The sequence below is a fragment of the Galeopterus variegatus genome, unplaced genomic scaffold (genome assembly GCF_000696425.1).
Source record: "Galeopterus variegatus unplaced genomic scaffold, G_variegatus-3.0.2 Scaffold750, whole genome shotgun sequence".
NCBI lineage: Eukaryota > Metazoa > Chordata > Mammalia > Dermoptera > Cynocephalidae > Galeopterus > Galeopterus variegatus.
The window spans coordinates 149,929-176,879 of NW_007726861.1; the positions used below are offsets into that span (position 1 = coordinate 149,929).

Below are 26,951 nucleotides of genomic sequence, written 5' to 3' on the forward strand. Positions count from 1 at the left end.
GGGTAGTCGAAGAGAGCAGGAAGAAATGCCTTCTTGGCATGGGTTGATATATTTCAATAAGTTCCCACGTGTGTTATCAAACAGAGAGGAGTAGGGTACACTGAGTCATGACAAGAAACACTGAGGGATACATTATTAGTTCTCCAATGATTCATCAAATATTTGCTGAACACTTCTATGTAAAACAGAATCAAGCAAAGCACTGTAAAGAACATGAAGGAAACCAAGTAGCCAGCAAAAGTTTGTGTGCACTGCTACCAGCCAGAGCAGGAAGCTAATATATGAAGGCGCTCTTGTTTCAGACTACGGGCCAAAAAATTTTACCAAGACGCTTTACTAAAGAAGATGTATGCATTGCAGATAACATATGAAATGATGCTCAATAACATTAGTCAATAGGGAAAGGCAAATCAAACCCACTAAGAGCTACCACTTACACGTATTAGAACGGGGGGCAGGGGGGAATATCTGACAACACTAACCACTGACAAGGATGTGGAGAAACTGAAACTCATTCGATGTTAGTGGGAATGGAAAAAGATACAGCCACTTTCAAAGACAGTTTGGCATTTTCTTATAAAGCTACTAAGCATGCACTTACTATATGACCCAATAAGTATTTACCCAAGAGAAATGAAAACATACTGTGATATTGTGAGATATATATTTGATCTTCATACCCTTCTCCTGGCATTCAATTCTAAAATCCTTGTAATCTCCAGAGTAATTTAAGTGTCTTTTTGTATGCCAATGAATTGACTAGTGACTGACAGCCCCTAGATAGCTTCAGGATGGGGTCTGGTCAACAGAAAGACAGAGGCAGGATTAGAGGGTGGGGACTTTTAGCATCAGCCCCCAATCTCTGGGGAGGGGAGAGGAGCTGAAAGTTAGGTTCATCACCAGTGGCCAATGATTTAGTCCATCATTCCTATGTAATGAAGCCTCTATAAAAACCCAAAAGGACTGGGTTCAGCGAGCTTCCAGATAGCTCAACACATGGAGGGTCCTGGATGGTGGCCAGTGAGGGAACCTGGAAGCTCTGCGCCCTTCCTCCATACCTCACTCTATGCATCGCTTCATCTGTATCCTTTGTAATATCCTTTAAAATAAATGAGTAGGGCCGGCCCGTGGCTCACTCGGGAGAGTGCAGTGCTGATAACACCAAGGCCACGGGTTCGGATCCTATATAGGGATGGCCGGTTCGCTCACTGGCTGAGCGTGGTGCTGATAAAATAAATTAGTAAACGTACATGTTTCCCTGAGTTCTGTGAGCCGCTCTAGCAAATTAATCTAATTGAACCCAAAGAGGCAGTCATGGAAGCCCCAACTTAAAACCAGTTGGTCAGAAGTTCCAGAGGCCTGCACTTGTGACTGGCCTCTGAAGTGGGGGGCAATCTTGTAGGACTGAGCCCCTCAACCTGTGGGATCTGATGCTATCTCCAGGCCGATAGCGCCAGAATTGAATTGGAGGGCACCCAGCTGGCACCCACTGAAGAACTGATTTCTTGCTTGCTGGTGGGGAGAAACCTACAGACGTGTGGTCACAGAAGTGTTGATTGTTGCTGAATAAGAGTATAGGAAAAACACTTTGGTTTGCTTATTCATATATTCCCACATACACACACACAAAAATCTCTGCACGAATGTTTCTAGAAGCTTTGTTCATAATCACCAAAATCAGGAAGTAACCCAAATGTCCATCCACAGGTACCTAGATAAACAAATTGATATAACCACACAATTGAGCACTACTTGGCAATAAAAAGTGAACTACTGATACATGCAACAACAATTTTGGGTGAATCTCAAAAGCATTATGCTAAGTGAAAGAAGCCAAATTAAAAAGTCTACTTACTGTATGGTTCCATTTATATGATACTCTGGAAAAGGCAAATCTATTAAATAAAGCTACAAAGAAATCTCAATAAATTCAAAAATTTTAAAATTGTACAGGACACATTTTCTAATCACAATGTAAAAAAAATTATAAACCAATGAGGCTAGTCAAGAAATTAAAAACAAACTTCTAAAAAACCTTGGATAAAAAAGAAATCAGAGCTGAAATTAGGTCTGAGGTATTTGCAGGTAAGGTATTAGATCTGAGCTACTTGGACAGGAAAATAGTGCTACATGTCAAAACTCATAGGATATGATCAAAGCAATTGTTGGATAAAAAAATATATAGTCCTAAAATGCATTTATTAGAAAACAGTGATGACTGAAAATAAATGAACTAAGAATTTAGTGTGAGGGGTTAGTTGAAAACTAACAAAGTAGTTTTAAAGAAAGTAAATAAAGAATAATAGAAATAAAAACAAAAGTTAATGCAATTCACATTTAAAAAATAAAATTGAGCCATAAAACCTCAAGCCAGTTCTTTGGAAACCAGAACTACAGACTAATCTTTGACAAATCTGATTAAAATAAGAGGATAGAAAACCCAAACCATCAGAAATGAGTTGTGGCACATAATCGGAAACAGGAATTTTTTAAAATCAAAAGTAAATACTATGCACAAATTTATGCCAATATATTTGAAAATCTCAGATAAAACAGATACTTTTCTGAGAAACTGTAAATTTAAAATATTGAGTCACAAGGAAGTAGAAAATCCCTAATCACACAAAAAAATATGGAAGAAATTGAAGAGCTATTAAGAAATTTGTCCTTTCAAGAGTTTGGATCCCCTTACTGGATAGCTGCCAATAAAAAAAAAAAAGAAGTTTGTCCCTAAGAAAGGCATCAGGCCCAGATGATTTCACTGGTTCTACTACGTCTCTAAAGAACAGGTGCTTGTGATGTTCCAGTGCATGAAAACAGATGAAAATCTTTCCAGCTTAAACAGACAGGAGAATAAGAAGATTTAAACTGGACAAGGATGACGCAAAAAAGAAAATTCATGTGGGCAACATGTCCTATTCATAATAGCAACACAAATCACAAGACTACAAATTCCTATGCATAAGAATAACCATCTAGCAAACATTTATTGAATATCTTACAAGCACATTGAATTGAAGTGCTTCACTGATATTTCTGCGTTTGATATTTACCTTCAGGTTACTTATTATCCCAGTTCTATGGATGAGGGAACCAAGGATCAGAGTTGGAATAACTTCCCCAAGGTCACACAGCTAATCAATGCCAGAGTTGGGATTTAAATAAATTTATCCAAATCCCCACTTACAATGTATATAACTGACAATCCTGATAATACTGACAATCTGATAGGTGAAAAGTGATAACTGGTCTTCATTAGCATCACAGTTCCTTGCATGATTTTCTGCTATGTAAATTTTAATCTTTATTCTTGAATCACACTTAGTTTCAATATTGCATCTTCAATACTTATGGAATCCTTTATTAGCTCACATAGTTCCATTCTTCTCCCAGATGAATTCATCTTACTGGCTTTCAACTACTGTTCATATAATTTTTCTGATAACTCCATTGAGAATGCCAGCAGTTTTCTAAATTTATTTTTGGTAAAACTGAACATTCTTTCATAGGTGATTTGAATTTATATTTTATATATATATATATATATATATATATATATATTTGTAGTGTGTGTGTGATTTCTTTATTTATTATTCCTTCATTTATTAGCTGGCAAACTTTTTAAAAGAGAAACTTCCCCTTATCAACTATTAGGTAACCCTGAAGTACTGTTTGTATAAGAAAGGTAGAATCAGAACTTAACTTTTTTCTCCTTATCAGTTTCAAAATCAGTTGCTTCCCTAACATCTTCTAAAACTGATCAGTGAATTTTTTTTTTTAGTGTCATTATGAATTCATGGATTTACACATATTTGATGTGTTTCAATTCATCGCAGTTGATATTCTTATTGTACTTAAATTTTCCCATAATTGGTCAGGGGCAGCCTTATTTACATTATTTGTTGTGGTTCAGAAGTTTGGCATTTTTACATAATCAACTCTGCGAATCTATTATGGTCTCTGGGGAATAGTAAATATATTATGATATTTAAAAGCATATAAACTATAAGATACTATCCAACCATTAAAATGAAGAGACAGAGCTATACATACTGTCACAGAAGATTTGAGTCATTTTTAAAGTAAAAAATATAACCATACATATAGTGTAATGACATTTATATAAACATAGTACAACTATGTTTTAAACTAAAGTTGCTTGTGTGTTTTAAATTCTTAGGAATGGTTCTGGAAATATTCACATCAAAATCTTCATGTTGGTTACTTCTGGGGATGGAGGAAGCACTGGAAAGTCAGGGGAGCTGTCATTTTCCTCTTGCACCTCTATGTTCTGGATAAAAGCAGAGTCAAATGTTCACCAGCATGTGTTCCTATTTTATTTGGGATATTATCCCATTAGTTTCACTATTTTCAAGCTCGGGTTTAAATTAGTGTTCTGCTTTTGATGAGATTTCATGTCTATTCATTTCATTTGCAAATAATTTCTGCTTTGAGGCAAAAAGAAATGTGAAAAGTTGGTTTGAGTGTCTGTAGATCTAAGTGCATGTTAGTGTTTATAAAAATATGTTCAGTTCCAAGGGAAACAGCTCGATGTTGTGGAAAGAGAGTGACATTGTGTGTATTTTGGCAGGAGTGGGGAGAAGTTTGTAGGATTCTGGTACTGCATATGCTATCATCTAGTCATGCGACTGTGAACAAATCACTTAAACTCCCTTGTATTAAAAAATAAGAACTGTATTAGATCCTGTTAAAGCAAAAGTAAACATCATAACAGAAAATATCACATTGTGTATTTTTAAATCCACATGTCTACATTGAGCTGTCAAATTTCTGAAGAGCTACTTGAACTTTGGGTGGTTATGAAGACAAAGCATTGTATTGACACCTCGGTGACCTGGGTTACAGGCCATCTGTGTCACCTCAGGGAGATGATTTGAGCCTCTTTAAGCCTCGGTTTCTTCCCCTGCAAAGTGGAAGTATCCACAGTCTTAAGTGGTTCACAGAGTTGTGAGAAGGATGAAATGAGGTAATACACTTAATAACGGGCATAAGTTCTGAGAAGTGCATCATTAGCTGACTTCGTCGTCGTGCGAACAGCATAGAGTGTACTTGCACAAACCTAGCTGGTACAGTCTACCACACACCTAGGCTATATGGTATAGCCATTGCAGTCGTATGGGAGCATGGTCGTACCTGTCGTCTGTCATTAATTGAAACGTAGTTATTATGTAGCACGTGACTAAATACAAGTATAAACCCTATGCAAATATAAAGCCTTATTTATCTTAATAGGCCTTGAAGGTTGCTCATCAAATTGGATATGATATTAATGGAACTATCTTTTTGTACATGTGGTACAGTAAAAGGACTAGAAAAAACTCTGTAGCACAACAAAAGTATAATCATTACTTATATGTGATATGATGTTCAAACAAAATGTCCCTTTTTGTTTTAAATGTTCTCACCCCCTACTCTGCTAAGCACAGAAGTTCTGCCCCCTAGCTATGCTTAGCTTTGGGGTGATAGCTTATACTACCTGTAGAAGGAATAAGAAAACTTCTTAAGATGTTATTAGACTCTTCATAGGTTGTCTACTTTTCTACATCTGCTCTTATATACTGAATAAATAAATGAATGTTCATGATATTCTCGAACACTATATAAGCAAATCATTACTATATAAACAAAGTATTTTAGTTGTGCCTTTGCCATGCCTGAGATACCAAGCTGTTGGGACTGTTTTAAGTTGGAGAAAACCTATTCGTATCTATATAAGCGGTAGATCCCCAAGCACTAATGTGAAAAGTGTATAGAGAGACCTTGTCAGGTAAAAACACACAGGCACAGAACTATGGTATACCATGCTCTCATTTCTTAAAAATGTATACGTTGTACAGTTATCTGGAAGAATGTACAAAAAAACAAAATTGTTTTTGCTATTCTGGATTCTAGTCATTTCCATATGAATTTAAGGATTACCTTTGTCAATTTTTGCAAATAAGGCCACTGGGATTTTGATAGGGATTGCATTGAGTCTGTAGATCAACTTGGAGAATATTGCCATCTTAACAGCATTAAGTCTTCTGATTTATGAATATGGGATATCTTTCCATTTATTTAGATATTCTTTAATTTCAACAATGTTTTATAGTTTTCAGTGTACAAATCTTGCACTTCTTTTGTTAAATTTAGTTCTAATTATTTTGTTCTTTTTGATACTATTGTAATTGGAGTTATTTTCTTAATTTTATTTCCAGAATGTTCATTGCTAGTGTATAGAAATACAATTTAGTTTTGCATGTTGACTTTGTATCCTGCAACTTTGCTGAACTCACTTATTAGGTCCAAACAATTTTTAGTGGAATCCTTGGGATTTTTTGTTCACAAGATCATGTCATTAGCAAATAGAAATAGGTTTACTTCCTTTCTAATTTGAATGCTTTTTATTTTTTTCTTTTTCCTAATTGTCCTGACTGTGGCCTCCAATAAAGTGTTCAATAGAAGTGGGGAGGGTAGACATTCTTTTCTTACTGCTGACCTTAGAGGTAAAGCCGTCAGTCTTTCAGTATTTAGTATAATGTTATCTACAGGTGTGTTGTGGATGCCCTTGATCAGGCTGAGAAAGCTTCCTGTGTTAGTCCGTTTCTGTTGCTTGTAACAAAATACTTGGAACTCGATAATTTATAAAGAAAATAAAATTTTGGGCCGGCCCGGTGGCGCACTGCTACAGTGCGCCGCTTGGGAAGCACAGCAGCACTCCCGCCGAGGGTTCGGATCCCACATACAGACTGGTTCCCGCTCACTGGCTGAGCGAGGAGCGGGGGCAACACCGAGGGTTGCGATCCCGTTGCCGGTCCCAGTCCGGTACGGGCGCGACACTGAGGGTTGCGATCCGTTGCCGGTCACAAAAAAAAAAAAAAAAAAAAAAAAAAAAAATTATTGCTAACAGTTTCAGAGGCTGGGAAGTCCAAAGTCCAGAGAACACTTACAGTGAAGGCTTTCTTTGGTGATGACTTTGGTGACCCAGGGGTCTCACATGGCAGAAAATGGTGGAGCAGAGAGAGACTTACTTCTCATATGCTCTTCTTTTAAGGCCCTCAGAACTATGCCCATGACCACCATTTTTAATCCATTCACTACAGCATGGTCCTACAATCTAATCACCTTTTCAAGGCCCCACCTTTCAATTACCATAATAGGATTTCCCACCCTCAACAGCTTCAGTGGAAATTAAACTTCTAGTCTATGAACTTGGGCACACAATTCAATCAATCCACAGCATTCCATCCCTGGCCCCTAAAGTTCATGTCCATCTTACAAGTGAACACATTCATTCCATCCCCAAAGTCTTAACTTGTTTCCATTCAAAAGTCCAAAGTTCAAAGTCCCATCTGTGAATTCAAAACCAGTTATTTACTTCCAAGATACAATGATGGGACAAACATAGGATACATATTCTCATTCCAATAGGAGACAGTCAGCAGAGCAGAAAGGCAGCCTACAGAATGGGAGAAAATATTTGCAGCCTGTGCATCTGACAAGGGATTAATGTCCAGAATATACAAAGAACTCAAACAACTATACAGTAAAAAAACAAATAATCCAATTAAAGAATGAGAAAGAAAGATGAATGGGCACTTTTCAAGGGAGGACATACAGGTGGCCAATGGGTGCATGAAAAATTGCTCAGCATCACCCATCATCAGAGAGGTGCAAGTCAAGGCCACATTGAGATATCATCTCACCTCAGTTGGATTGGCCATTGTTAAAAAGACCGAGAACAGCAAATGCTAACAAAGATGCAGGGAGAGGTGAACTCTTCTACACTGTTGGTGGGACTGTAAATTGGTGCAGCCACTATGAAAAACAGTATGGAGTTTCCTCAAACAGCTACAGATAGAACTGCTGTGTGGTCCAGTGATCCCACTGGCTGGATATGTATCCAAAGGAATGAAATCATCATGTCAAAGGGATACCTGCACTCCCATGTTCATCTCAGCTCTATTTACTGTAGCCAACGTACAGAACCAACCTAGGTGTCCATCAACAGATGGCCGGATGGGGAAGGTGAAATGTATGTACACAATGGAATACTATTCAGCCATAGAAAGGAATGGAATTCTGCCATTTGCAGAAACATGGATGGGTTTGGAAAAGATTATGTTAAGTGAAATAAGCCAGACAAAGAAAGAGAAATACCACATGTTCTTACTCATAACTGGCTGCTAGGAAGGAAGGGAGGGAGGTAGGAAGGAAGGAAAGAAGGAAAGAAAGACCACAACAATACATTGAAATTTCAGAAGGCAAGAACAAACCTGAAGATACCTGAGACGGGGGAAGGGAGGGAAGGGGTGTGGCAAGTGATAGGTCAGGTAAAAGGCATAAAGAAATATGGTTTGGGGCCGGCCCGGTGGCCCACTGCTACAGTGCGCCGCTTGGGAGCACGGCGGCGCTCCTGCTGAGGGTTCGGATCCCACATACAGACCGGCCGCTCACTGGCTGAGCGAGGTGCGGGCGCAACACCGAGGGTTGCGATCCCGTTGCCGGTCCCGGTCCGGTCCGGGCGTGACACTGAGGGTTGCGATCCGTTGCTGGTCACGAAAAAAGACAAAAAAGGAAAAAAAAAAAGAAATATGATTTGTAAGAATGAATATGCTAATAATAAATAATAAATTTTAAAAAAAATCAAAAAGGGAGAAATAGACCAAAAGAAAGGTGTAAGAGGTCCTAAACAAGTCCAAAACCCAGCATGGCAGGCATTAAATCTCAAAGCTAGTGAATCATGTACCTTGACCCCATGTTCGACATCCTCTGCATGCTGGTGTGGGGGTTGGGTCCCCAGGTTCACAGGCTTTCCTGGTCTCAGGTGATGCTTTAGCTCTTGCAGGCTGGTGTTGCATGCTGGTAGTTTCACAAGTCTAGGGTTTCCATGGTGGTCCTGCTCTCACGGCTCCACTAGGCCTGGTGCTGATTGAGTTTCTCTGCTGCAACTCCGACCCCACATTTCTGCTCTGCATTGCTGTAGTGAAGGCTCTGTGTAGTGACTCCGCCCCTGCAACAAATCTCCTACTCTGTCCCCAGACTTTTCCACATATCCTTTGAAATCGGGGTGGAGGCTTCCAAGCCTTCATAGCTCTAGCATTCTGCAAGCCTACATATAAAACACCACGTGGATGTCACGGAGGTTTCCGGCTTGTATTTTCCAAAGCTGTGAGTCCAGCCACACCTGGGGCCAATTTAGCCATGGTTGGAGCAGCCACAGCAGCTGGGGTGCTGGTGCTAGAAGCAGCTTCCTGGGTTGGCCCTGGGCAGTGAGCCCGTGGAGGGTGCCTCAGGCCTGTTACCCAAGACCATTCTGTCTCCCTAGGCCTTTGGGCCCAAAATGGAAGGGTTGGCCCCAGAGACTTCTGCAGTGCCTTCAGGGCTTTTCCCCCTTCTCTTGATAATACATTTCTTCTGTACTAATCTTCTAAGCACCATTGCATTTTTCTTCTGAAAATGCTCTCTTCTTCTCTACCACATGGCCAGGCTGCAAATTTTCCAAATCTTTATGCTCTGCTTCCCTTTTAAATATACATTCTGGTTTTATGTCATGCCTTTTCTGCCATAATTCAGCATAGACTGTTGCAAGCAGCCATGCAGCTTCCTTAATGCTTTGCTGCTTAGCAATTTCTTCTGGCAAATACCCTGGCTCAGTATCTTTAAGTTCCACATTCCATAAAATTTTGGGGCATGAACAAAATGAAGCCAAGCTCCTTGCCAGTTCATAGCAATGGTGATCTTTGTCCCAGTTTCCAAAAAACTCCTTCATATTTCTATCTGAGATCTTCCTAGAATGCTCTTTACAGTCCATATTTCCATAAGCATTCCAGTCACCACCACTTAACTAGTCTCTAAAACATTCCAAACTTTCCCCAGTATTCTTGTCTTCTAAACCCCCACCAGCATCTAGACTTTTTCTAGCCTGTTCCTCCAGATTCCTCCAGCATCTCCTCAAGACCCAGTTGCAAAGCCATTTACACATTTTCAGGTAGTTGTTATAAGCAACACCCCACTTCTCTGGTACCAGTTTTCTGTATTAGTTCGTTTCTGTTGCTTATAACAAAATACACTGAAGTGGGTGATTTATAAAAAAATGAAATTTATTCCTTACAGTTTCAGAGGCTGGGCAGTCCAAAATCCAGGAAACACTTATGATGAAGGCCTTCTTTGATGTTGACTTCAGTGACCCAGGGGTCTTACATGTCAGAAAATGGTGGAGCAGAGAGACTCACTTCTCATGTGCTCTTCTTTTAAAGCCCTCAGAAGCACGCCCATGGCCACCATTTTTAATCCATTCACTATGGCATGGTCCTACAATCTAATAACCTCTTCAAGCCTCCACCTTTCAATTACCACAATAGGATTTCCCATCCTCAACAGTTACAGTGGGGATTAAGCTTCTAATAAATGAACTTGGGGACATAATTCAATCAATCCATAGCACTTCCTTCTCTTCCTATTATACTGAGTGTTTTATCATGAAATATGTTGAATTTTGAAATGCTTTTTCTGTGTCTGTTGCATTCTATGTCTATTTTTGTTCCTTATTCTATCAATATTACATTGGTTGATTTTTGATGTTAAACTGACCTTGCATTCTTGGGATAAATCTCACTTGATTCATGGTGTATAATCCTTTTTACGTGTTGCTGAATTCAGTTTGCTAGTATTTTGTTTAAGATTTTTGTAGCTGTATTCAAAAGATATGATTATGATGTCTTTATCCAGTTTTGGTATCAGGGTAATACTAGCTTCCTAGAATGAGTTTGGAAGTATTCCTTCTTCCATTTTTGGAAGAATTTGTGAATAATTGGTATTAATACTCTGCTAAATGTTTAGTAGAATTCATCAGTGATGCCATCTCAATCTGGGCTTTTCTTTGTGAGTTTTTATTATTATTATTATTACACTCAATCTCTTTACTTGTTAAAGTTCTATTAAGATTTCCTTTTCCTCTTGAGTAAATTTTAGTAACTTGTAACTTCCTAGGAATTTTTCCACTTCATCTAAGTTTTCTAATTTGTTGGCACACACAGTCCATAGAATTCCTTTTTTTTATTTCTGTAAAATCAATAGTAATGTTTCATCTTTGATTCCTGATTTTAGGAATTTAAGTCTTCTTTTTTTCTTGGTCAATCTAGCTAAGTAATTTGTCAATTTTGTTGATCTTTTCAAATATCCAGTTTTTCTCTATTCTATTCTCTTTCACTAACTTCTACTCAATCCTTATTATTGCCTTCTTTCTTTGTTCTTTAACTTTAGATCACTCTTTTGTCTTTTTTTTTTGTCTTTTGTCTTTTTTTTTTTTCCGTGTCCGGCAACGGATCGCAACCCTCAGTGTTGCCCCCGTACCGGACCGGGGACCGGCAACGGGATCGCAAACCTTGGTGTTGCTCCCGCGCCTCGCTCAGCCAGAGAGCGGGAACCGGTCTAGATCACTCTTTTTTCTATTTTTTTAAGGTGTAAAGTTAGGCTATTCATTTGAAATCTTTCACTTTTTTATTTTTTATTTTTTTGCATCTGGCCATACCTTTTTTAATGTAGGGGCATTTACAACTACAAATGTCCTCCAAGCACTGCTTTGCTGCATCACGTAAGTTTTGATATGTTGTGTTTTTATTTTCATTCAGGTCAAAGTATTTTCTAATTTTTGTGTGTGTGTGTGTGACTTCTTCTTTGACTCCTTGGTTCTTTAGGAGTGTGTTAGTTTTCACATATTTTGAATTTCTCAAGTATCTATCTGTTGTTAATTCTCAAATAATTCCATTGTGGTTAGAGAACATGCTTTGTATTATGTTAATCATTTTAAATCTATTGAGGCTGTTTTATGGCCTAGCATATGGTCTATCCTGGAGAATTTACTTATGTACTTGAGAAGAATATGTGTTCCTCTAACGTAGGTGGAGTGCTCAATAGATGTCTATGAGGTGTAGTTACTTTATGGTGTCCTTCTGTCCTCTATATCCTTTTTGATCTTCTATCTAGTTGTTCTATTGAAAGTGGGGTATTGAATTCCATTATTATTGTTGTTGAATCATTCATTATTTTTCCTTCCATTCTGTCAGTTCTTGCTTCATGTATTTTGGGGTTCTGTTGTTAGATGAATATATATTTATAATCGTTTTATCTTCCTGAAGGATTGGCCCTTTTATCATTATAAAGTGTCCCTCTTACTCTCTAGTAACATTTTGGTTTTAAGTGTATTTTGTTTGTTATTAGTATAGCCACTCCAGCTCTCTTATGTTTGCTATTGACCAGATATATATTTTTCTATCTTTTTACTTTTAATCTATTTGTATTTTTTAATCTAAAGTGTGTGTCTTGTAGATAGCATATGGCTGGATCATGTTTTTATCCATTCTGACAAACTCTACCTTTAAATAATCCATTCACTTTTAATGTTGTCATCGATACGATTAAATTTATCTCTGCATTTTCCTTTTTATTTTCTATATATTTCATGGCTACTCTGTTCCTCTTTTCCTCCTTTACTTACTCCCTTTGTCTTAAGTTGATATTTTCTAGCATACCATTTTAATTTCTTAAGGATTTTTTCACTATATTTTTTGAGTTAATTTCTTAGTGTCTTCTATAGGTCTTACAATATGCTTCTTCATGTATCAGAACCAGCTTCAGATGTATACTAACTTAATTCCAGTACGTTAGTATAACTTTATTCCTACAAAACTTCCTTCCCTCCCCATTTTTTTGTGCTACTATTGCTATACATATTAAGTGTATATATGTTACAAATCTAGTAATACCTTTTTATAATTATTGCTTTATGTAAACCCATGTCTTTTAAAGAAGCTAAGAAAAGAAATAAGAGCAGAAATGTAGGTATAGTTTCCTTTTTTTTTTTTTCCTTTTTGTCTTTTTTACTGACAGGTAACGGGATCGCAACCCTCGGTGTCGCGCCCGTACCGGGGACCGGCAACGGGATCGCAACCCTCGGTGTTGCGCCCGCACCGTGCTCAGCCAGTGAGCAGGAACTGGTCTCCACATGGGATCCGAACCCTCGGCGGGAGCGCCGCCACACTCCCAAGCAGCGCACTCTCCAGTGCTCCACCGGGCCGGCCCGAGTTTCCTTTTTAAAATAAATATTAACCTTCTTATTTACTATTTCTGGTTATCTCCATCTTTTCCTATGGATTTGAATAACCCTTCTGCTGCTATTCTCTTATACCAATATAACTTTATTCCTACTTCCCTGCTTTCCATTATTATTGCCAAATACATTTTTATCTGTTATCAGTTCAACAGTAAAATTTTATAGATATTGTTTTATGCAATTGATTTTTAAATCAAGAAAGAGAAGAAAGAAAAACATGTAATCATACTTTTATTTTTACCTAGATTATCACCTTTACTGAAGCATGTGGGGGTTGGGTGTATGTGGGTGTGTGTGTGGTGGGGGCGGTGGGGAGTGTTTGATTTACTGCCTGGCATCACTTACTTTGAATCTAAGGAACTTTCTTTAGTGTTTCTTATAAGGCAGGTCTGCTTGCAGCAAATTATCTCAGTTTTTGCTTATCTGGGAATATCTTTATTTTGCCTTCATTTTTTAAAGATAAACTTGCTGGATATAAGATTCTAGGTTGACAGTTTTTATCTTTTACCACTTTGAATATGTTGTCCCACTGCTTCCTGGTCTCTTGTTTGTGACAAGATGTCAGCTGTTAATCTTGTGATTTACTTGTTTGTGATGAGTCATTTTTGTCTTGCTACTTTAAGATTTTCGCTTTATCTTTGCCTTTCAATGATGTTTCTGAGCATGTATCTCTTTGTGTTTATCCTTCTTGGAGTCGATTGCACTTTTTGGTTATGTAGGTCAGTAGTTTTCATCAAATTTGGAAAGTTATTTTTATTTATTTATTTTTTTTTTTTTTTAAAGATGACCGGTAAGGGGATCTTAACCCTTGACTTGGTGTTGTCAGCACCACACTCAGCCAGCAAGCCAACTGGCCATCCCTACATGGGATCCGAACCCGGGGCCTTGGTGTTATCAGCACCACACTCTCCCGAGTGAGCCATGGGCCAGCCCAAATTTGGAAAGTTAAAAGCCACTATTACTTGAAATATTTTTCTGTTCCTGTGTAGAAACGAATTAATATAGCAGGCTTGAGATTGCTATCCTTAGAATCTTTCCAAACCTGTTTGCAATATTGTCCCTTGGTTGGCATCTAGGAACTTGGCTGCCAGAGTGTTTTCAATCAACATTTAACTGATAGCAGTAACTCACTATGCCTAGAGCGTTTGTGCAAACCATACGATGTTTATTTAACACCTGTTTTTTGTTTTGTTTTGTTTTTGTTTTTTGTTTTTTTCTGGGAGTCTGGAATTTTGGCATTTGCTAGCCAGAAGATGCCTGTGGAGCCAACCCCCAGCAAAAATCTTGGGCACTGAGTCTCTGGTGGGCTTCATGGGCAGAGATAGCACACATGTTGCTGCATTTTTCTTGCTGAGGAAGTGTGCTCTATATGATTCCCCAGGAGAGGAAGCCTAAGGAAGCCTGCACATAGATTCCTCCAGAATCCACCTGTGTCTTTTTCCCTTGCTGATTCTGTTGTTTATGGGCTGGACTACCTTTTAACTTGTTGCTACTAGTATCATGGAGCTACCAGTGCCCTCTTAATTGCTTGTCAGAAAAATCCCCAATGTTTTTGACAATGACGTTAGGCACATTAACCCCTACTCCACTCCAAATAAAGTTAGTTCCTTCAGGCAGAGCTACAGAGTTCTTTGTCTTCAAGGCCTGGAAAAACCTCAGCACCACAGCAGCCTGCTTCCCCTGCAGTTACACCCAACACTAGGAGCAGGCACTGGGTTAGGGTGGGGATAGCAAGCAGCCGCAGGTCTAATCAGCTAGCTCCTCCAACTGTAGAATATTTGCCTGCAAGGGAGAAGGAAGCCTCAGTATTCTTGGACACACTTATCTGAAGTAGAGCTTCTGGACCACTGAGCTGGGGAGGAATGAGAGACATTGGTGGCCCAACTCTCCTGGGGTAAAACTAGAGCCCTGCATTGGAAGCTGGAAGGAGATGGCATCTCAGTCTTCTCGGCTGCACCAGCCTGGAGCACATCTTCTAGCACACACAGCTGGATGTGTGGAGGACGGGAGCAGGTCATTGCTCAAGTGCCACAAACTCTCACTGTTCTTACTACATTTAGTACATTTTCTTGAATTAATGTTTCTCCATTTGCTCTATGTAAATTTACCTACAATATAGGTCGATTTCTAGAGACTTTAAATGATTTTTCTTCTAATAAGTCAGCATTAAAATGATTGATTTGCTGGGGAGAGGGTCTGAGTCTCTCACATGGCCGTACTGGAGGTCCCATCCCCTCCCTCATCTTTTTATCTCTATCTCTCTGCACAAGTTTCTAAATTAATCCTTCAATATTATTTTCTAATGTCCTTGAAACTTTCTACTTGGTTCTTTCTCCTATCTACCTATTCTTATTACATTTCTATTTGGTTTTGTTTCCTAATTTTTTTGACATTTTAAATAAAAAATTTCTTTTTTTTTTTTTTGAGCATAATAATCTTTATTTTTCATTTTCTTCGATAATATTAAGTTCATATTCCAATGGGTGGGTTCAGTGGCTATCTTTCTTAGCCTTATATTTCTTCATGTGTTTTGGAATTTTGGTTTGCAAGTTTTAAAGGAATTCCTTCTTTCTTTTTTCCTTTTACTTTCTTTTTTTTCCCTTTCTCTCTATTTTTTGTTGATTTTTTTTTCTGTATTCCTCAGTTTTTACTTATTTTTGTTGTATTAGTCCATTTTCTGTTGCTTGTTGCTTGTTGCTAATAACAGAATACCTGAAACTGGGTATTTTATAAAGAAAATGAAATTTATTTCTTAAAGTTTTGGAGGCTAGGAAGTCCACAGTCCAGGCGGCACATCTGGTGAGGGACTTCTTCTTGGTGGAAGCTCTCTACAGAGTCTCATGGTGACATGGGCAATCATGTGAGAATGGCATGAGCGAGAGAGTTAACCTGCTCACTTGCTCTTCTTACAAAGCCATCAGAACCACTCCCTGATAACCCATTAAACCATTAACCCATTAATGGATTAGGCCATTCATGAGGTCAGGGTCCTCACCATCCAATCACTTCCTAAAGGCCCCACCTATCAAATACCATAATTGGATTTCCCACTTTCTTAACTGTTACAGTGGGTATCACGTTTCCAACATATTAACTTTTGGGTCACATTCTACCCACGGCACCTGTCTAGACACATTAAGATTTCCTCCACTGGACATCTGGGCATTCTACTGAAAGAAGATGTTATGATGACAACTCAGAATTTCTGCCCCAAGTAATACTGACAATATGGCAAATTTGATTTCAGCACAAGAAGTTCTGGCTCCTTCCTGACCATGAATCCTTCCACATCCCACTTGTAGGCCCATAGCAGAGGTCAGCCACAGTTGTTTTTTATAAGCTTCCTTCGTAAGGAAGAGAAGATTCCTCTCAGCCTTGAAAGCAGTGAATGCAGCTCCAGTTCAGCATTTAACCTGGGTCAATTTTCTGGACTAACGTTACCTCTGCCTGTTTCTTGTACCTAGAGCCAAGCAGGCCCACTGCTTCCACCCTGACCACTGACATTCCCATCACCTTTCTAGTATTTGGATAGACTTATCTGGTTTTGAGGTCTGCCATATGTGTTTAGATTTTCCTCACCTGTCGTTGCTTTTGCTCCGAACAGAACAAGAGATCAAAGTGGGAGCTCACTGCCCAGCTTGACCAGAGCCCCAAGCCCGCCTTGAATTTGAATTCAAACACTTCAGTCCCCTAGCGTTTAGTGTCCCTGTAATGTTCTTTCTGGATAGAAAGTGATGGGTGGAATGGATCAACAAGACACAGGAGCCAGGAAGAGAAAAAATATGAACCAGAATTTGGATAGGGCAATGATGAAGCCCGTGGCAGGATTTACAGTGGTCAGGAAAATGGACCATAGATGGTGCTGTACAGGACAACAAAGTTAGCAGGTAAAACTGATAAGATGTTTAAGGTCAGTGTCTACAGCAGGTAACAGAGATAGTACCAAGGAGTTCTGTGGTAGTACTTTGTTCTGACAAAGATTTAACTAACTGAGGCCCTGTTATTTAACTACCTAGCAGTACCGCCCAAAGGGAAAACACTTCCAGAGCCAAGATTTGTTAAGGCAAAAGTAACTCAAAAGCTGTATAAATAGATTTGGGATTTGAGTCTTTTCCAGGAGAATTTGTCCTCTCAAACTTCCTTGTATTCTGGTCTAGGTCTTCCAGGGACCTCGATTGTCCCCTGATGTTCGGATCCTGTTTCTAAGGGTCTTTGAGGAGGGTTTTGAATTTATGTCTTTTAGGTTCTTGGTTCTTCTTAATCAGAATCTCATCTATGATTCTATATTCTTATGGAACAGGAACTTGGGGCTTAGGCCTTAAGAAATAAGAGATTTTTTTCTTTCCACACAATTCTGATGTTTCATCATATTCCCAATGTGTAATTCAATAATGGCTATTTTCAGAATATGGAAACTATAATGAAAATAATAGCTATTAGTGGAATCCAGCCAACTCTACCAGAAAATATCATAGAACTTTTCTGAGCTAATTACAATTAGTGGGAAAATTTTTAAATTTTTTTCAAGTAGTTACTGCTTTTAATTCCAAATTTTTTAATTCTAAAGATTGTGATAATGATTAAGAGTTTGCCTTGGCTTTCAGTTGAACTTTGAAAGTCCTCTTAAGTGTTGGGTTCCTAGGAATTTGGAAAAGACGTGTTTGAGTAGGATTATCTCTTAGTCGAGATCGGAAATATTTAATACGCTACCAACCTGTTTTATTCCCATTTCCTCAGGCTGCTTTCAAAATGCCATAAGTTACAGACTAAAGCATCTGAGATTGCTAATGCTGATTTTACTTCATCTAACTTCGGAGCCTCAAATGAAAGCAGCCAGTCCCTGGGTGATGCATGTACCATGTTTAGGTCATCCCTGCAGATGGGAAACAATGCCCAGCACTGTCTGCCAGAGACGCATTTGAAAGAGGAATGGGATAGCAGCAACAAAGAAACACTGATTGTGTGTTATTTAGAAAAAGTGAGTGGAAATGAAATGCACAGAGTTCCCCCCCCAGATATGGTGAAGGCAAAGGAAAAGACGTGTGAAGCTGGTTTGGCTGATCACATCATACACTGGTGTGTGAAGAGACTAGCTGAATTAATACATACACCAGTAGCATATTTTTAAAATCTTGCAAATAGGTAACAATCATTTAATGTATGTTATTAGGCTTCATATTAATACCTATTGTATTAAAAAGATTTATTTGCTAAAACTATTAGTGACACTAAATATGCAACTCTTCCATAAGCAACTACATATTTGTCTTTTAAATAAGCTTGCAGTAACTGAAAGCATCTTGTTCTCTCAATTATAAGATGACTAATAACAAGTTCCAGTAAATTTGAAAACTGGATGAAATGGATGGGTTGTTTTGTTTTGTTCAGGAAAAAAAAAAAGATACCATATTGATTCAAAAATAGGAAGAAACTGTGAAAAGAATAAAAGTCAAAGAAGAGATTAAATAGTCAACAAGCCACTTCTAAAAGATCCCAGTAATTTTACAGGCAAAGTCTATCAAATGTTTAGGGAAAAATATAATTCCCCTGTTAAGATGGTAGATAGGTAGATAGATTGAAAAAAAAAAATTATAAAATATTACCAAATTAACTTCAGCAGTATAATAAAAGAATAATTATATTTTAGACCTAAGAAGAGTTTGCTTATTAAGAGTGACTCAACATTAAGAAATGCATTGATGTAATTCATTTTGTTAACTATTCAAAGAAGAAAATTTATATGTTCATATGAATAGATTTTTTAAATCTAATAAAATTCAACATTTTAAAAACTTTATTAAGAAAATTTTCAAACATACATAAATGAAGAGAGGATAGTATAACACGCCCTATGCATTAATCACACAACTTCAACAATTACTGTCAACATTTGCTTCTTTTTAATATTCGTGTTTTATTAACACTTTTACTTCCCCTCGGGCTGTCATATTTCACCACAGCTCAGCAGGGTATGGTATAAATGACCACTCGCCACTAAACAATCTATCATTTATTAATTGAGTGAAAGCCATGGCCATTCATTTTAAATCTGGGGGACAGAGAGGTGATAGGTTGTTAGTACATTTTTGCAAGAATAGCATGTATTTCTGTATACTTACTTATTGAATCTTTAAATGATTTAACATGTCAAAATTGCTAAGCCATGCGTAAGAATTCTGAGAAACTATATAAGTAGTGCTAATGATGCAGAGGAAAAATTAAAGAGATTAAACAGATTATGAGACCAAATCAAAACTGCACGAAGATGAATTGAGACACAGAACACTGAAAAAAAATCATGAGAAATTATAAATTAGAAAAATGGTCAACAATCCAGAACTAATCCAGTAGACTGCCAATGAATGTAACCATCAAGCGTTATTCAATATGGAAGAAAAACTGCAGAGATGTGTCACACATGTGTATTGTACAGTAAAGCCGAACACAGTCTCAGCAACACATCCCTCTCTTTCTCTCATTTCAAAATGTTCAGCAGAAGACCATGTCTTATATATTTAATCTTCAGCAGCCATCAGAAAGGTGTAAGTCCGGGCTGGCCCGGTGGCGCACTGGAGAGTGCGCCGCTTGGGAGTGCAGCGGCGCTCCCGCCAAGGGTTCGGATCCCATGTGGAGACCGGTTCCCGCTCACTGGCTGAGCGCGGTGCGGGCGCAACACCAAGGGTTGCGATCCCGTTGCCGGTCCCCAGTACGGGCGCGACACCAAGGGTTGCGATCCCATTACCGGTCAGTAAAAAAAGACAAAAAGGGGAAAAAAAAGAAAAGAAAGGTATAAGTCCATAAGTAAGTGAATGGATAAGCAAACTGGTGCATACCTGCAACGGAACACTGCACAGGAATAAAAACGAACCAACTCTTGATACATGCACCAATCTCAGAATAATTATGCTGAGTAAAGGAAGCCAGACAAAAAGAGTAGATAGTGTAGGATTCCATTTATATTAAATTCAAGGAAATGCAAATTAATGGATAGTGAGGGAAAACAGGTCAGCAACTGCCAGGACAGGGAGGAATGAGAGAGAGAGGACAAGAGGGGGATTCTAAAGGCACAAGGAGACTTGAGGGTGATGATGTGTTCACCGTTGATGGTGGTGACGGTTTCACGGGTGTATACATGTCAAAACTTATCAAATTACACACTTTAAACATATCCAGTTTATTGTATGTCTGCTAGATCTCAATATGGCTGTTTTTTTAAATGTATAAGAATAGACGTTGATAGAATTCACTTTTGAGTTCTGAAGTGAACTTATTATGTTCTCCAAGAGTTTGCTCACGAAATCATTAAGATTCTTCAAGGCATCTACAAAGAAATTTGTGTGTATAAACAAATAAAATATGTTAACTAGTAAGACAGGCTAGCACAACTTATTTTATACTACATAAATAGTAGAAAAAAGCTGGCTTGACTTGTAAAGTTATCTTCTTCCAGAAAACTCCAACACATCATACATCTCATCAAAGCATTACTAATCTTCTATTAAGGAAAGTCATGAACAAGACAATGGTGCCTAGTAGTATTGCTACTTTTCAATATTTACTGAACTTTCTGGCCAATGAGAAAAGATTAGGGTGAGGACAGATGTTATACCTTAGAAAGGTACAGGAAGCAAAAAGACAGGTGTGATATTTACAGACAGTATGACCATCTAACCAGAAAATCCAAGAGAATCAACAGAAAGACTATTAGAACTATCAGAAAATTCAGTATAGTATTCTTAGCCTTCCTATACTCCAAAGTAACTATTATGCTACAGCTGGGGGTGAGGGGAGATATCATTTACGATAGCAAAAATCTGCAAAATATTCAGGAATAAACCTATCAAAAATGCACAATACCTGTTTGAAGAAAACTCTTAAACTATACATAAGAGAGGATTCAAATGAATAGATAGTTCATCTACTGATTGGGAAGACCCAGTGTTGCAAAGATGTTGAAGTAGGGGGCCGGCCAGGTGGTGCACTGGATAAGTGCGCCGCTTGGGAAGCGCGGCGGCGCTCCCACCCGAGGGTTCGGATCCCACATACAGACCGGTGCCCGCTCACTGGCTGAGCGAGGCGCGGGAGCAACACCGAGGGTTGCAATCCCGTTGCCGGTCCCCGGTCCGGTACGGGGGCACCACTGAGGGTTGCGATCCGTTGCCAGACACGGAAAAAGACAAAAGACAAAAAAAAAAAAAAAAGATGTTGAAGTAGGAGTCCCTTAAACCCTTGGACTGTACCATGTCCCAATCCTTCTTACTTCTGGGAAGCAATTGGGTTTTTTTTTTTTTTTTTTTTTAATGAGGCAAGTTGCATCAATATCTCTTATAAAATATTACTTGGAGCATGTTTTGTTCAAAGCATCCTTGTTTGGAGATTGTGCTGTCTTGTCCTTGTGATTCAGTGTCCTGAATGAAGTAAACCCACGGTCAAGTCTGTGTCTCCACTGAATGTCACAGATGAGGGCTGGCCAGTTAACTCACTTGGGGGAGCATCGTGCTGATAACACCAAGGTCAAGGGTTCAATCCCCATAACTGCCAGCCGCCAAAAAAAAAAAAAAGGAGAGGAAAAAGAAGGAAAAGAAATGCCACAAATGGGTGAGAACATGATGCCTGGAGTCACTTGAGCCAAGAGTTTCTGCCCTAGGAGCATTAAAGGGGGTTAGAACTCCTTCTGCCTTCAAAGCCAGCTTCCTCCCAGTGGGGCCCATGACATGTGGCTGTGAGCTTGGCAAATGTCTCTGCCTCCACTTTTGACCAGGCCTGACTCACCACCTCAGGAACCCTGGACTCTCAGTCCAGGGTGGGGCACTGTGGACAGTATTGGGTGTTGTGAGCATTGTTTTCACTGTGGATGAAAGGATAGTAAAACCCTTTTTAAAAAATAAGTAATACTCTTTTATTTGTATAGCAGTTTTAGGTTTACAGAAAAATTGAGCAGAAAGTACAGACAGTTCACATACTTCCCCCCAACACACACACACAGTTTTTCCTGTTATTAACGTCTTATGTTAGTTTGGTACCTTTGTTACAATCATGAGCCAATATTGAAGCACTATTACTAACTAAAGCTTACATTAGGGTTCCCTGTTTGTGTTGTACACTTCTGTCTGTTTTGCCAAATGCATAACATCATGTATTCACCTTGACAGTATCGTACAGAATACTTTTGCTGCCCTAAAAATCCTCTGTGCTCCACCTGTTCATCCTTCCTCCCTCCCTCTTCCCCTGGAACCCCGGCAACTGGCAGTAAAAAGCTTTGATGGCTCTCTCTTGCTATCCTGAAACTTACATACCAGAGAAGTTAAAGGAAACTCAAATGTCACTTCTCATAAATCTGTAAATTCAATGCAGTCCTAATCAAAATCCCAACATGATATTTTTGGAACTTGATACGCTGGTTCCAAAATTCAACTGGGGAAAATACAGAAAAGGACAGCTCCCCACTTCCAAAAACAGAATGAAAAAACAAACTTTTAAGTAAATAAAGTGAACTTGACTTACCCAATATAAAAAACATAAGATAAAATTAGAATAATTAAAACAAGTGCAATGGCATATAGCATTATGTAATAGTCGATAGGATTAGACAAATCTAATGTTGGAATAAAATAATAAATCTAGAATTTAATTCCGAAGCCCTGTTTAACGTTTTTTTAATGTATCTTTGATATTAGCTTGCAATTAGCTGCATCAAGAATTAAGTGATAGTATCAAAAGTAGAAACGTGCTTAGCAGTTGTCTCTTTGGCTGCTTTTACACCTCCCTCCTTCATACGTTTTTGTAATCCTCACAAAAGGACAGAGGTTGAAGGGCATAGATCATTTGTGTCCCATGGCCTGACCTCCATGGAAGTCGGCAAGAGGCAATGTCCCTAAGATTGCAGGGCAGGTCTGGGCAGGCCACAGTCCAGCCCTTCTGCCTTGCTTCCTGGGAATAATTGAGCAACTACTATGTTCCAGGCAGTGCTCTAAGCGCTCTGCACGTAGTAAGGTTGGGTAACTTCTGCGAGGTGATGCAGCTGGTAGAGATTTGAATGTCCTCAGTCTGTCCTCAGACATTTCTGGCATTTCCTCTGATGGCTGTGTTAGTGTCTCACCTTGTGGGCGTGGCATCCTCCCATATCTGTGCGCTGGTCTCTTGGGCAGCTGTAATGAAGCTGTCACCTATAACTGCTCCCTTTTGTTCAGCCCAGAGCGAACGCTGGGTCCGGGACGTGTCCTGCAGCAGCACCTACTGCAGGGTTTTCAGTGCATGTGCTTCTCTGCCTGCTTTACTGAACTGTGAGCGCCTCAGGGCAGGGATCCTCCGCTTGCTATTTTATTCCTAGAATTTATCACAACTCTTGGCAGATGCTAGACATTAAATAAGTGCTTAATAAATTAAGGTATTCTAAGATTTTAAGCACCAAACTTTACCAGAATTAGCAAAAATGACCTGGATATAGTCACATTGCACCTTCTCAATGAGCCAAACACCTGAATGCCTGGGCTTACGTCTTCATAACTCTGCCCCACATCCCCCCTCCCCCTTTTCTCTTGCCCTGCTGCAGCCCATGGGATCTGAACGGCTAGAGATGCGGAAGCGGCAGATGCCTGCTGCCCAGGAGACCCCGGGCTCTGCCCCGGGCCAGCATGGAGTGGGGAGTCGAGGGTCCAATGCCTGCTGCTTCTGCTGGTGCTGCTGTTGCAGCTGTTCTTGGTAAGGTTGGGGGCTTTTTTACTAATGCGTTCCTGGGAAATGGCACCCTGAATAGTGCCAGCTTATGATTAATTCAGAAAGTGTTTTAAGCAACCACTGTATGCCTAACACTGAAGGACACCCAGAAAAATAACTACAATTGGCTACGTCTGTCTAGCTCTCAAGGGGAAAACAGCAAGTTGCTCCAGAAAAACCTTTAAAGAAACAAAAGACTGGAGAAACTTCGAGAGCTCTGTTACCTTCCAAACAGAGCAGCAAAAGCAGAGGTGAAAACATGTTGCAGAATAGGAAAATGAGGCCTGTTCAGGATTCAAAGGGAAAGTTCTAATTGATATTAGAGAATATTGGATGGATCCAGAAGGTGAAGTGAAACCAGGAAGAGAGGTATTTCCTTAAATCTGGAGCAATGGAGCCAGCTGAAGGAACAAATTTCTGGTACTGATGATGCAGTAAGAAAACTGTAAAATCTGAGCCATATAAAAGCTGTACTGTTCTTGCTGTTTTAGTCTGTCTTTACATTGACTTTTGCTTTCCAAACGTTGATTTCCGAGCTATTGTGTATTTGGATTGCGGAACAATCTGTAAGATGAATCCTTTTTTTAAAATGTGCATTTCTAAAATATTCTGTGGGAAGCTAATTGTGAACTTTATTAAGGAGGATTGATTTGTGCCCACCACTTAGTATAAAATAAAATAAAATAATACAATCTTGAAATAAAATAAAAAGGTTCTAGGAAAATCGGATATCCCTATGCAGAAGAATGAAAGTAGACCCCTATCTCTCACATATACCAAAGTCAGCTCTAAATGTATTAGAGACTTAAATGTAAGACCTAAAACTGTAAAACTAATAGAAGAAAACAGAGGGGAGACACTTAAGGACATTGGTCTGGGCAAAGATTTTATGGAGAAGACCCCAAAAGCATAGGCAGCAAAAGCACAAATAGACAGATGGGATTGTATCACTAAAAAGCTTCTGCACTGGGGCTGGCCTGTGGCTCACTCAGGAGAGTGTGGTGCTGATAACACCAAGGCCACGGGTTCAGATCCCATATAGGGATGGCCGGTTTGCTCACTGGGTGAGCGTGGTGCTGACAACACCAAGTCGGGTTAAGATCCCCTTACCGGTCATCTTTTAAAAAATAAATAAATAAATAAAAAGCTTCTGCACAGTAAAGGAAATAATCAACAGAGTGAAGAGACAGCCCACTGAATAGTGATACAATTGGCTAATCCCTTGTCAGATGCAAACTATGCATCTGACAAGGGATTAATACCCAGAATATATATAGAATATATATAGAAACAACTCAAAAGCAAAAAAAAAAAAAAAAAAAAAGAGAGAGAGAGAGAGAGGGAGAAAAGAGCAAGAAAAATCTGATTTGAAAATGGGCAAATGAGCTGAATAGACATTTCTCAAAGAAAGACATACAAATGACCAAAAGGTATATGACAAAATGCTCAATATCACATATCTTCAGGGAAATGCAAATCAAAACCGCAGTGAGACATCATTTCACTCAGAATAACTGTTACAAAAAGACAGAATAACAAATGCTGGCAAAGATATGGAGAAAGAGGAATTCTTCTACATTGTTGGTGGGACTGTAAATTAGTATGGCCATTATAGAAAAGAGTGTGGCGGTTCCTCAAATAACTACAGATAGAACTGCCATATGATCCAGCAATCCCACTACTGGGTATATATTCAAAGGAAAGGAAATCAGTATGTCAAAAAGACATTTGCATTCCCATGTTCATTGCAGCATGTTCACAATAGCCAAGATACGGAATCAACTAAGTGTCCGTCAACAGATAAATGGATAAAGAAAATGTGGTATATATACACGATGTAATACTATTCAGCCATAAAAAGAATGAAATCTTGTCATTTGCATCAACATAGATGAGCTTGAAGGACATTATGTTAAGTAGAATAAGTCGAAAGAGAAATACCGCAAGTTCTTACTCTTATGTGGAAGCTGAGAAAGTTTATCTCACAGAAGGAGAGAGTAGATGGTGGTTACCAGTGAGCGGGAAGAGTAGCAGGCAGGGGTATCATGAGAGGCTAGTTAACTGATACAAAAAAAACAGCTAAATGGGAGGAGTAAGATCTATTGTTCCATAGCACTGCAGTGACTGTAATTAACAATTTATTGTGTACTTTCAGTTACCTAGTGTAGTGGATTGAATTATGTCCCCCCAAAACTCACTGAGGCTTGAATTGTCTCCCAAGTTTTATGTGTTAGAAACATAGCCCCCACTGTGACTGTTAAGAGAGAGGGAAATCCTATTATCGTAATTGAAAGGTAGAGCTTTGAAGAAGTGATTGGATTGTAGGACCATGCAGTAGTGAATGGATTAAAAATGGTGGTCAGGGGCGTGGTTCCGAGGGCTTTAAAAGAAGAGAGTCTGTCTTGCTCTCTCTGCTTCCACCATCTTGCAATGCGAGGCCCCTGGGTCACTGTCACCACCACCAGATGGACTTTGGACTTCCCAGCTTCAGAAACTGTAAGCAATAAACTGCATTTTCTTTATAAATCAACCAGTCTCAGGTATTTTGTTTTAAGGAACATAAACAGACTAATACACCTAGGAAAGAGGATTTTGAAATGATACAGAAATGATAAAGGTTTGGTAAAGAAATGATAAAGGTTTAAGGTGGGGAAAAATGCAAACTAAACTACAGTGACAGAAAGCAAAGCAGTGGTTGAGGAAGGTGGGCATGAGGGATCACAAAGGGACACTTCGGGAGTACTGAACGTGCTCATTATCTTGATTGTGGTGACAGTTTCATGTGTGTAGACAGATGTCAAAATTTAATAAATTGTATACTTTAAAAATATGCATTTACTGTATATCAATTATCCCTTAATAAAACTATTGAGAAAAAAAATAAGACAAAATGTCAAGGCTTACATGCTGCATTATTCAGTTCACAGTATAGCTTCCAGTTCTCTTAGGAATTTTGCATCAAAACTCATCATTTCTTTCCTCTTCACTTTTTCATACCCACTGTGCAGAAATGTGTTCTGCTTACAAAAGAAGCCTAGGAAGTCAGGCAGTACTAATGCTGGGAAAATACAACCCAGGTGCCACTCAAGGTTTTATTTTTTGGGTTTTTTTTTTTTTTTTT

General features: G+C 38.9%; 1 protein-coding gene across 1 annotated transcript in view; it reads left to right on the forward strand.

Annotated features, from left to right (window-relative positions):
- Positions 1 to 26,951, forward strand: part of RGS20 (regulator of G-protein signaling 20) — a 77,444-nt gene that overhangs the window by 29,467 nt on the left and 21,026 nt on the right. Inside the window, exon 2 of the mRNA XM_008572055.1 lies at positions 23,667 to 23,815. Coding sequence (XP_008570277.1) covers positions 23,667 to 23,815 — 149 coding nt within the window. The remainder of the gene's footprint in view (positions 1 to 23,666; positions 23,816 to 26,951) is intronic.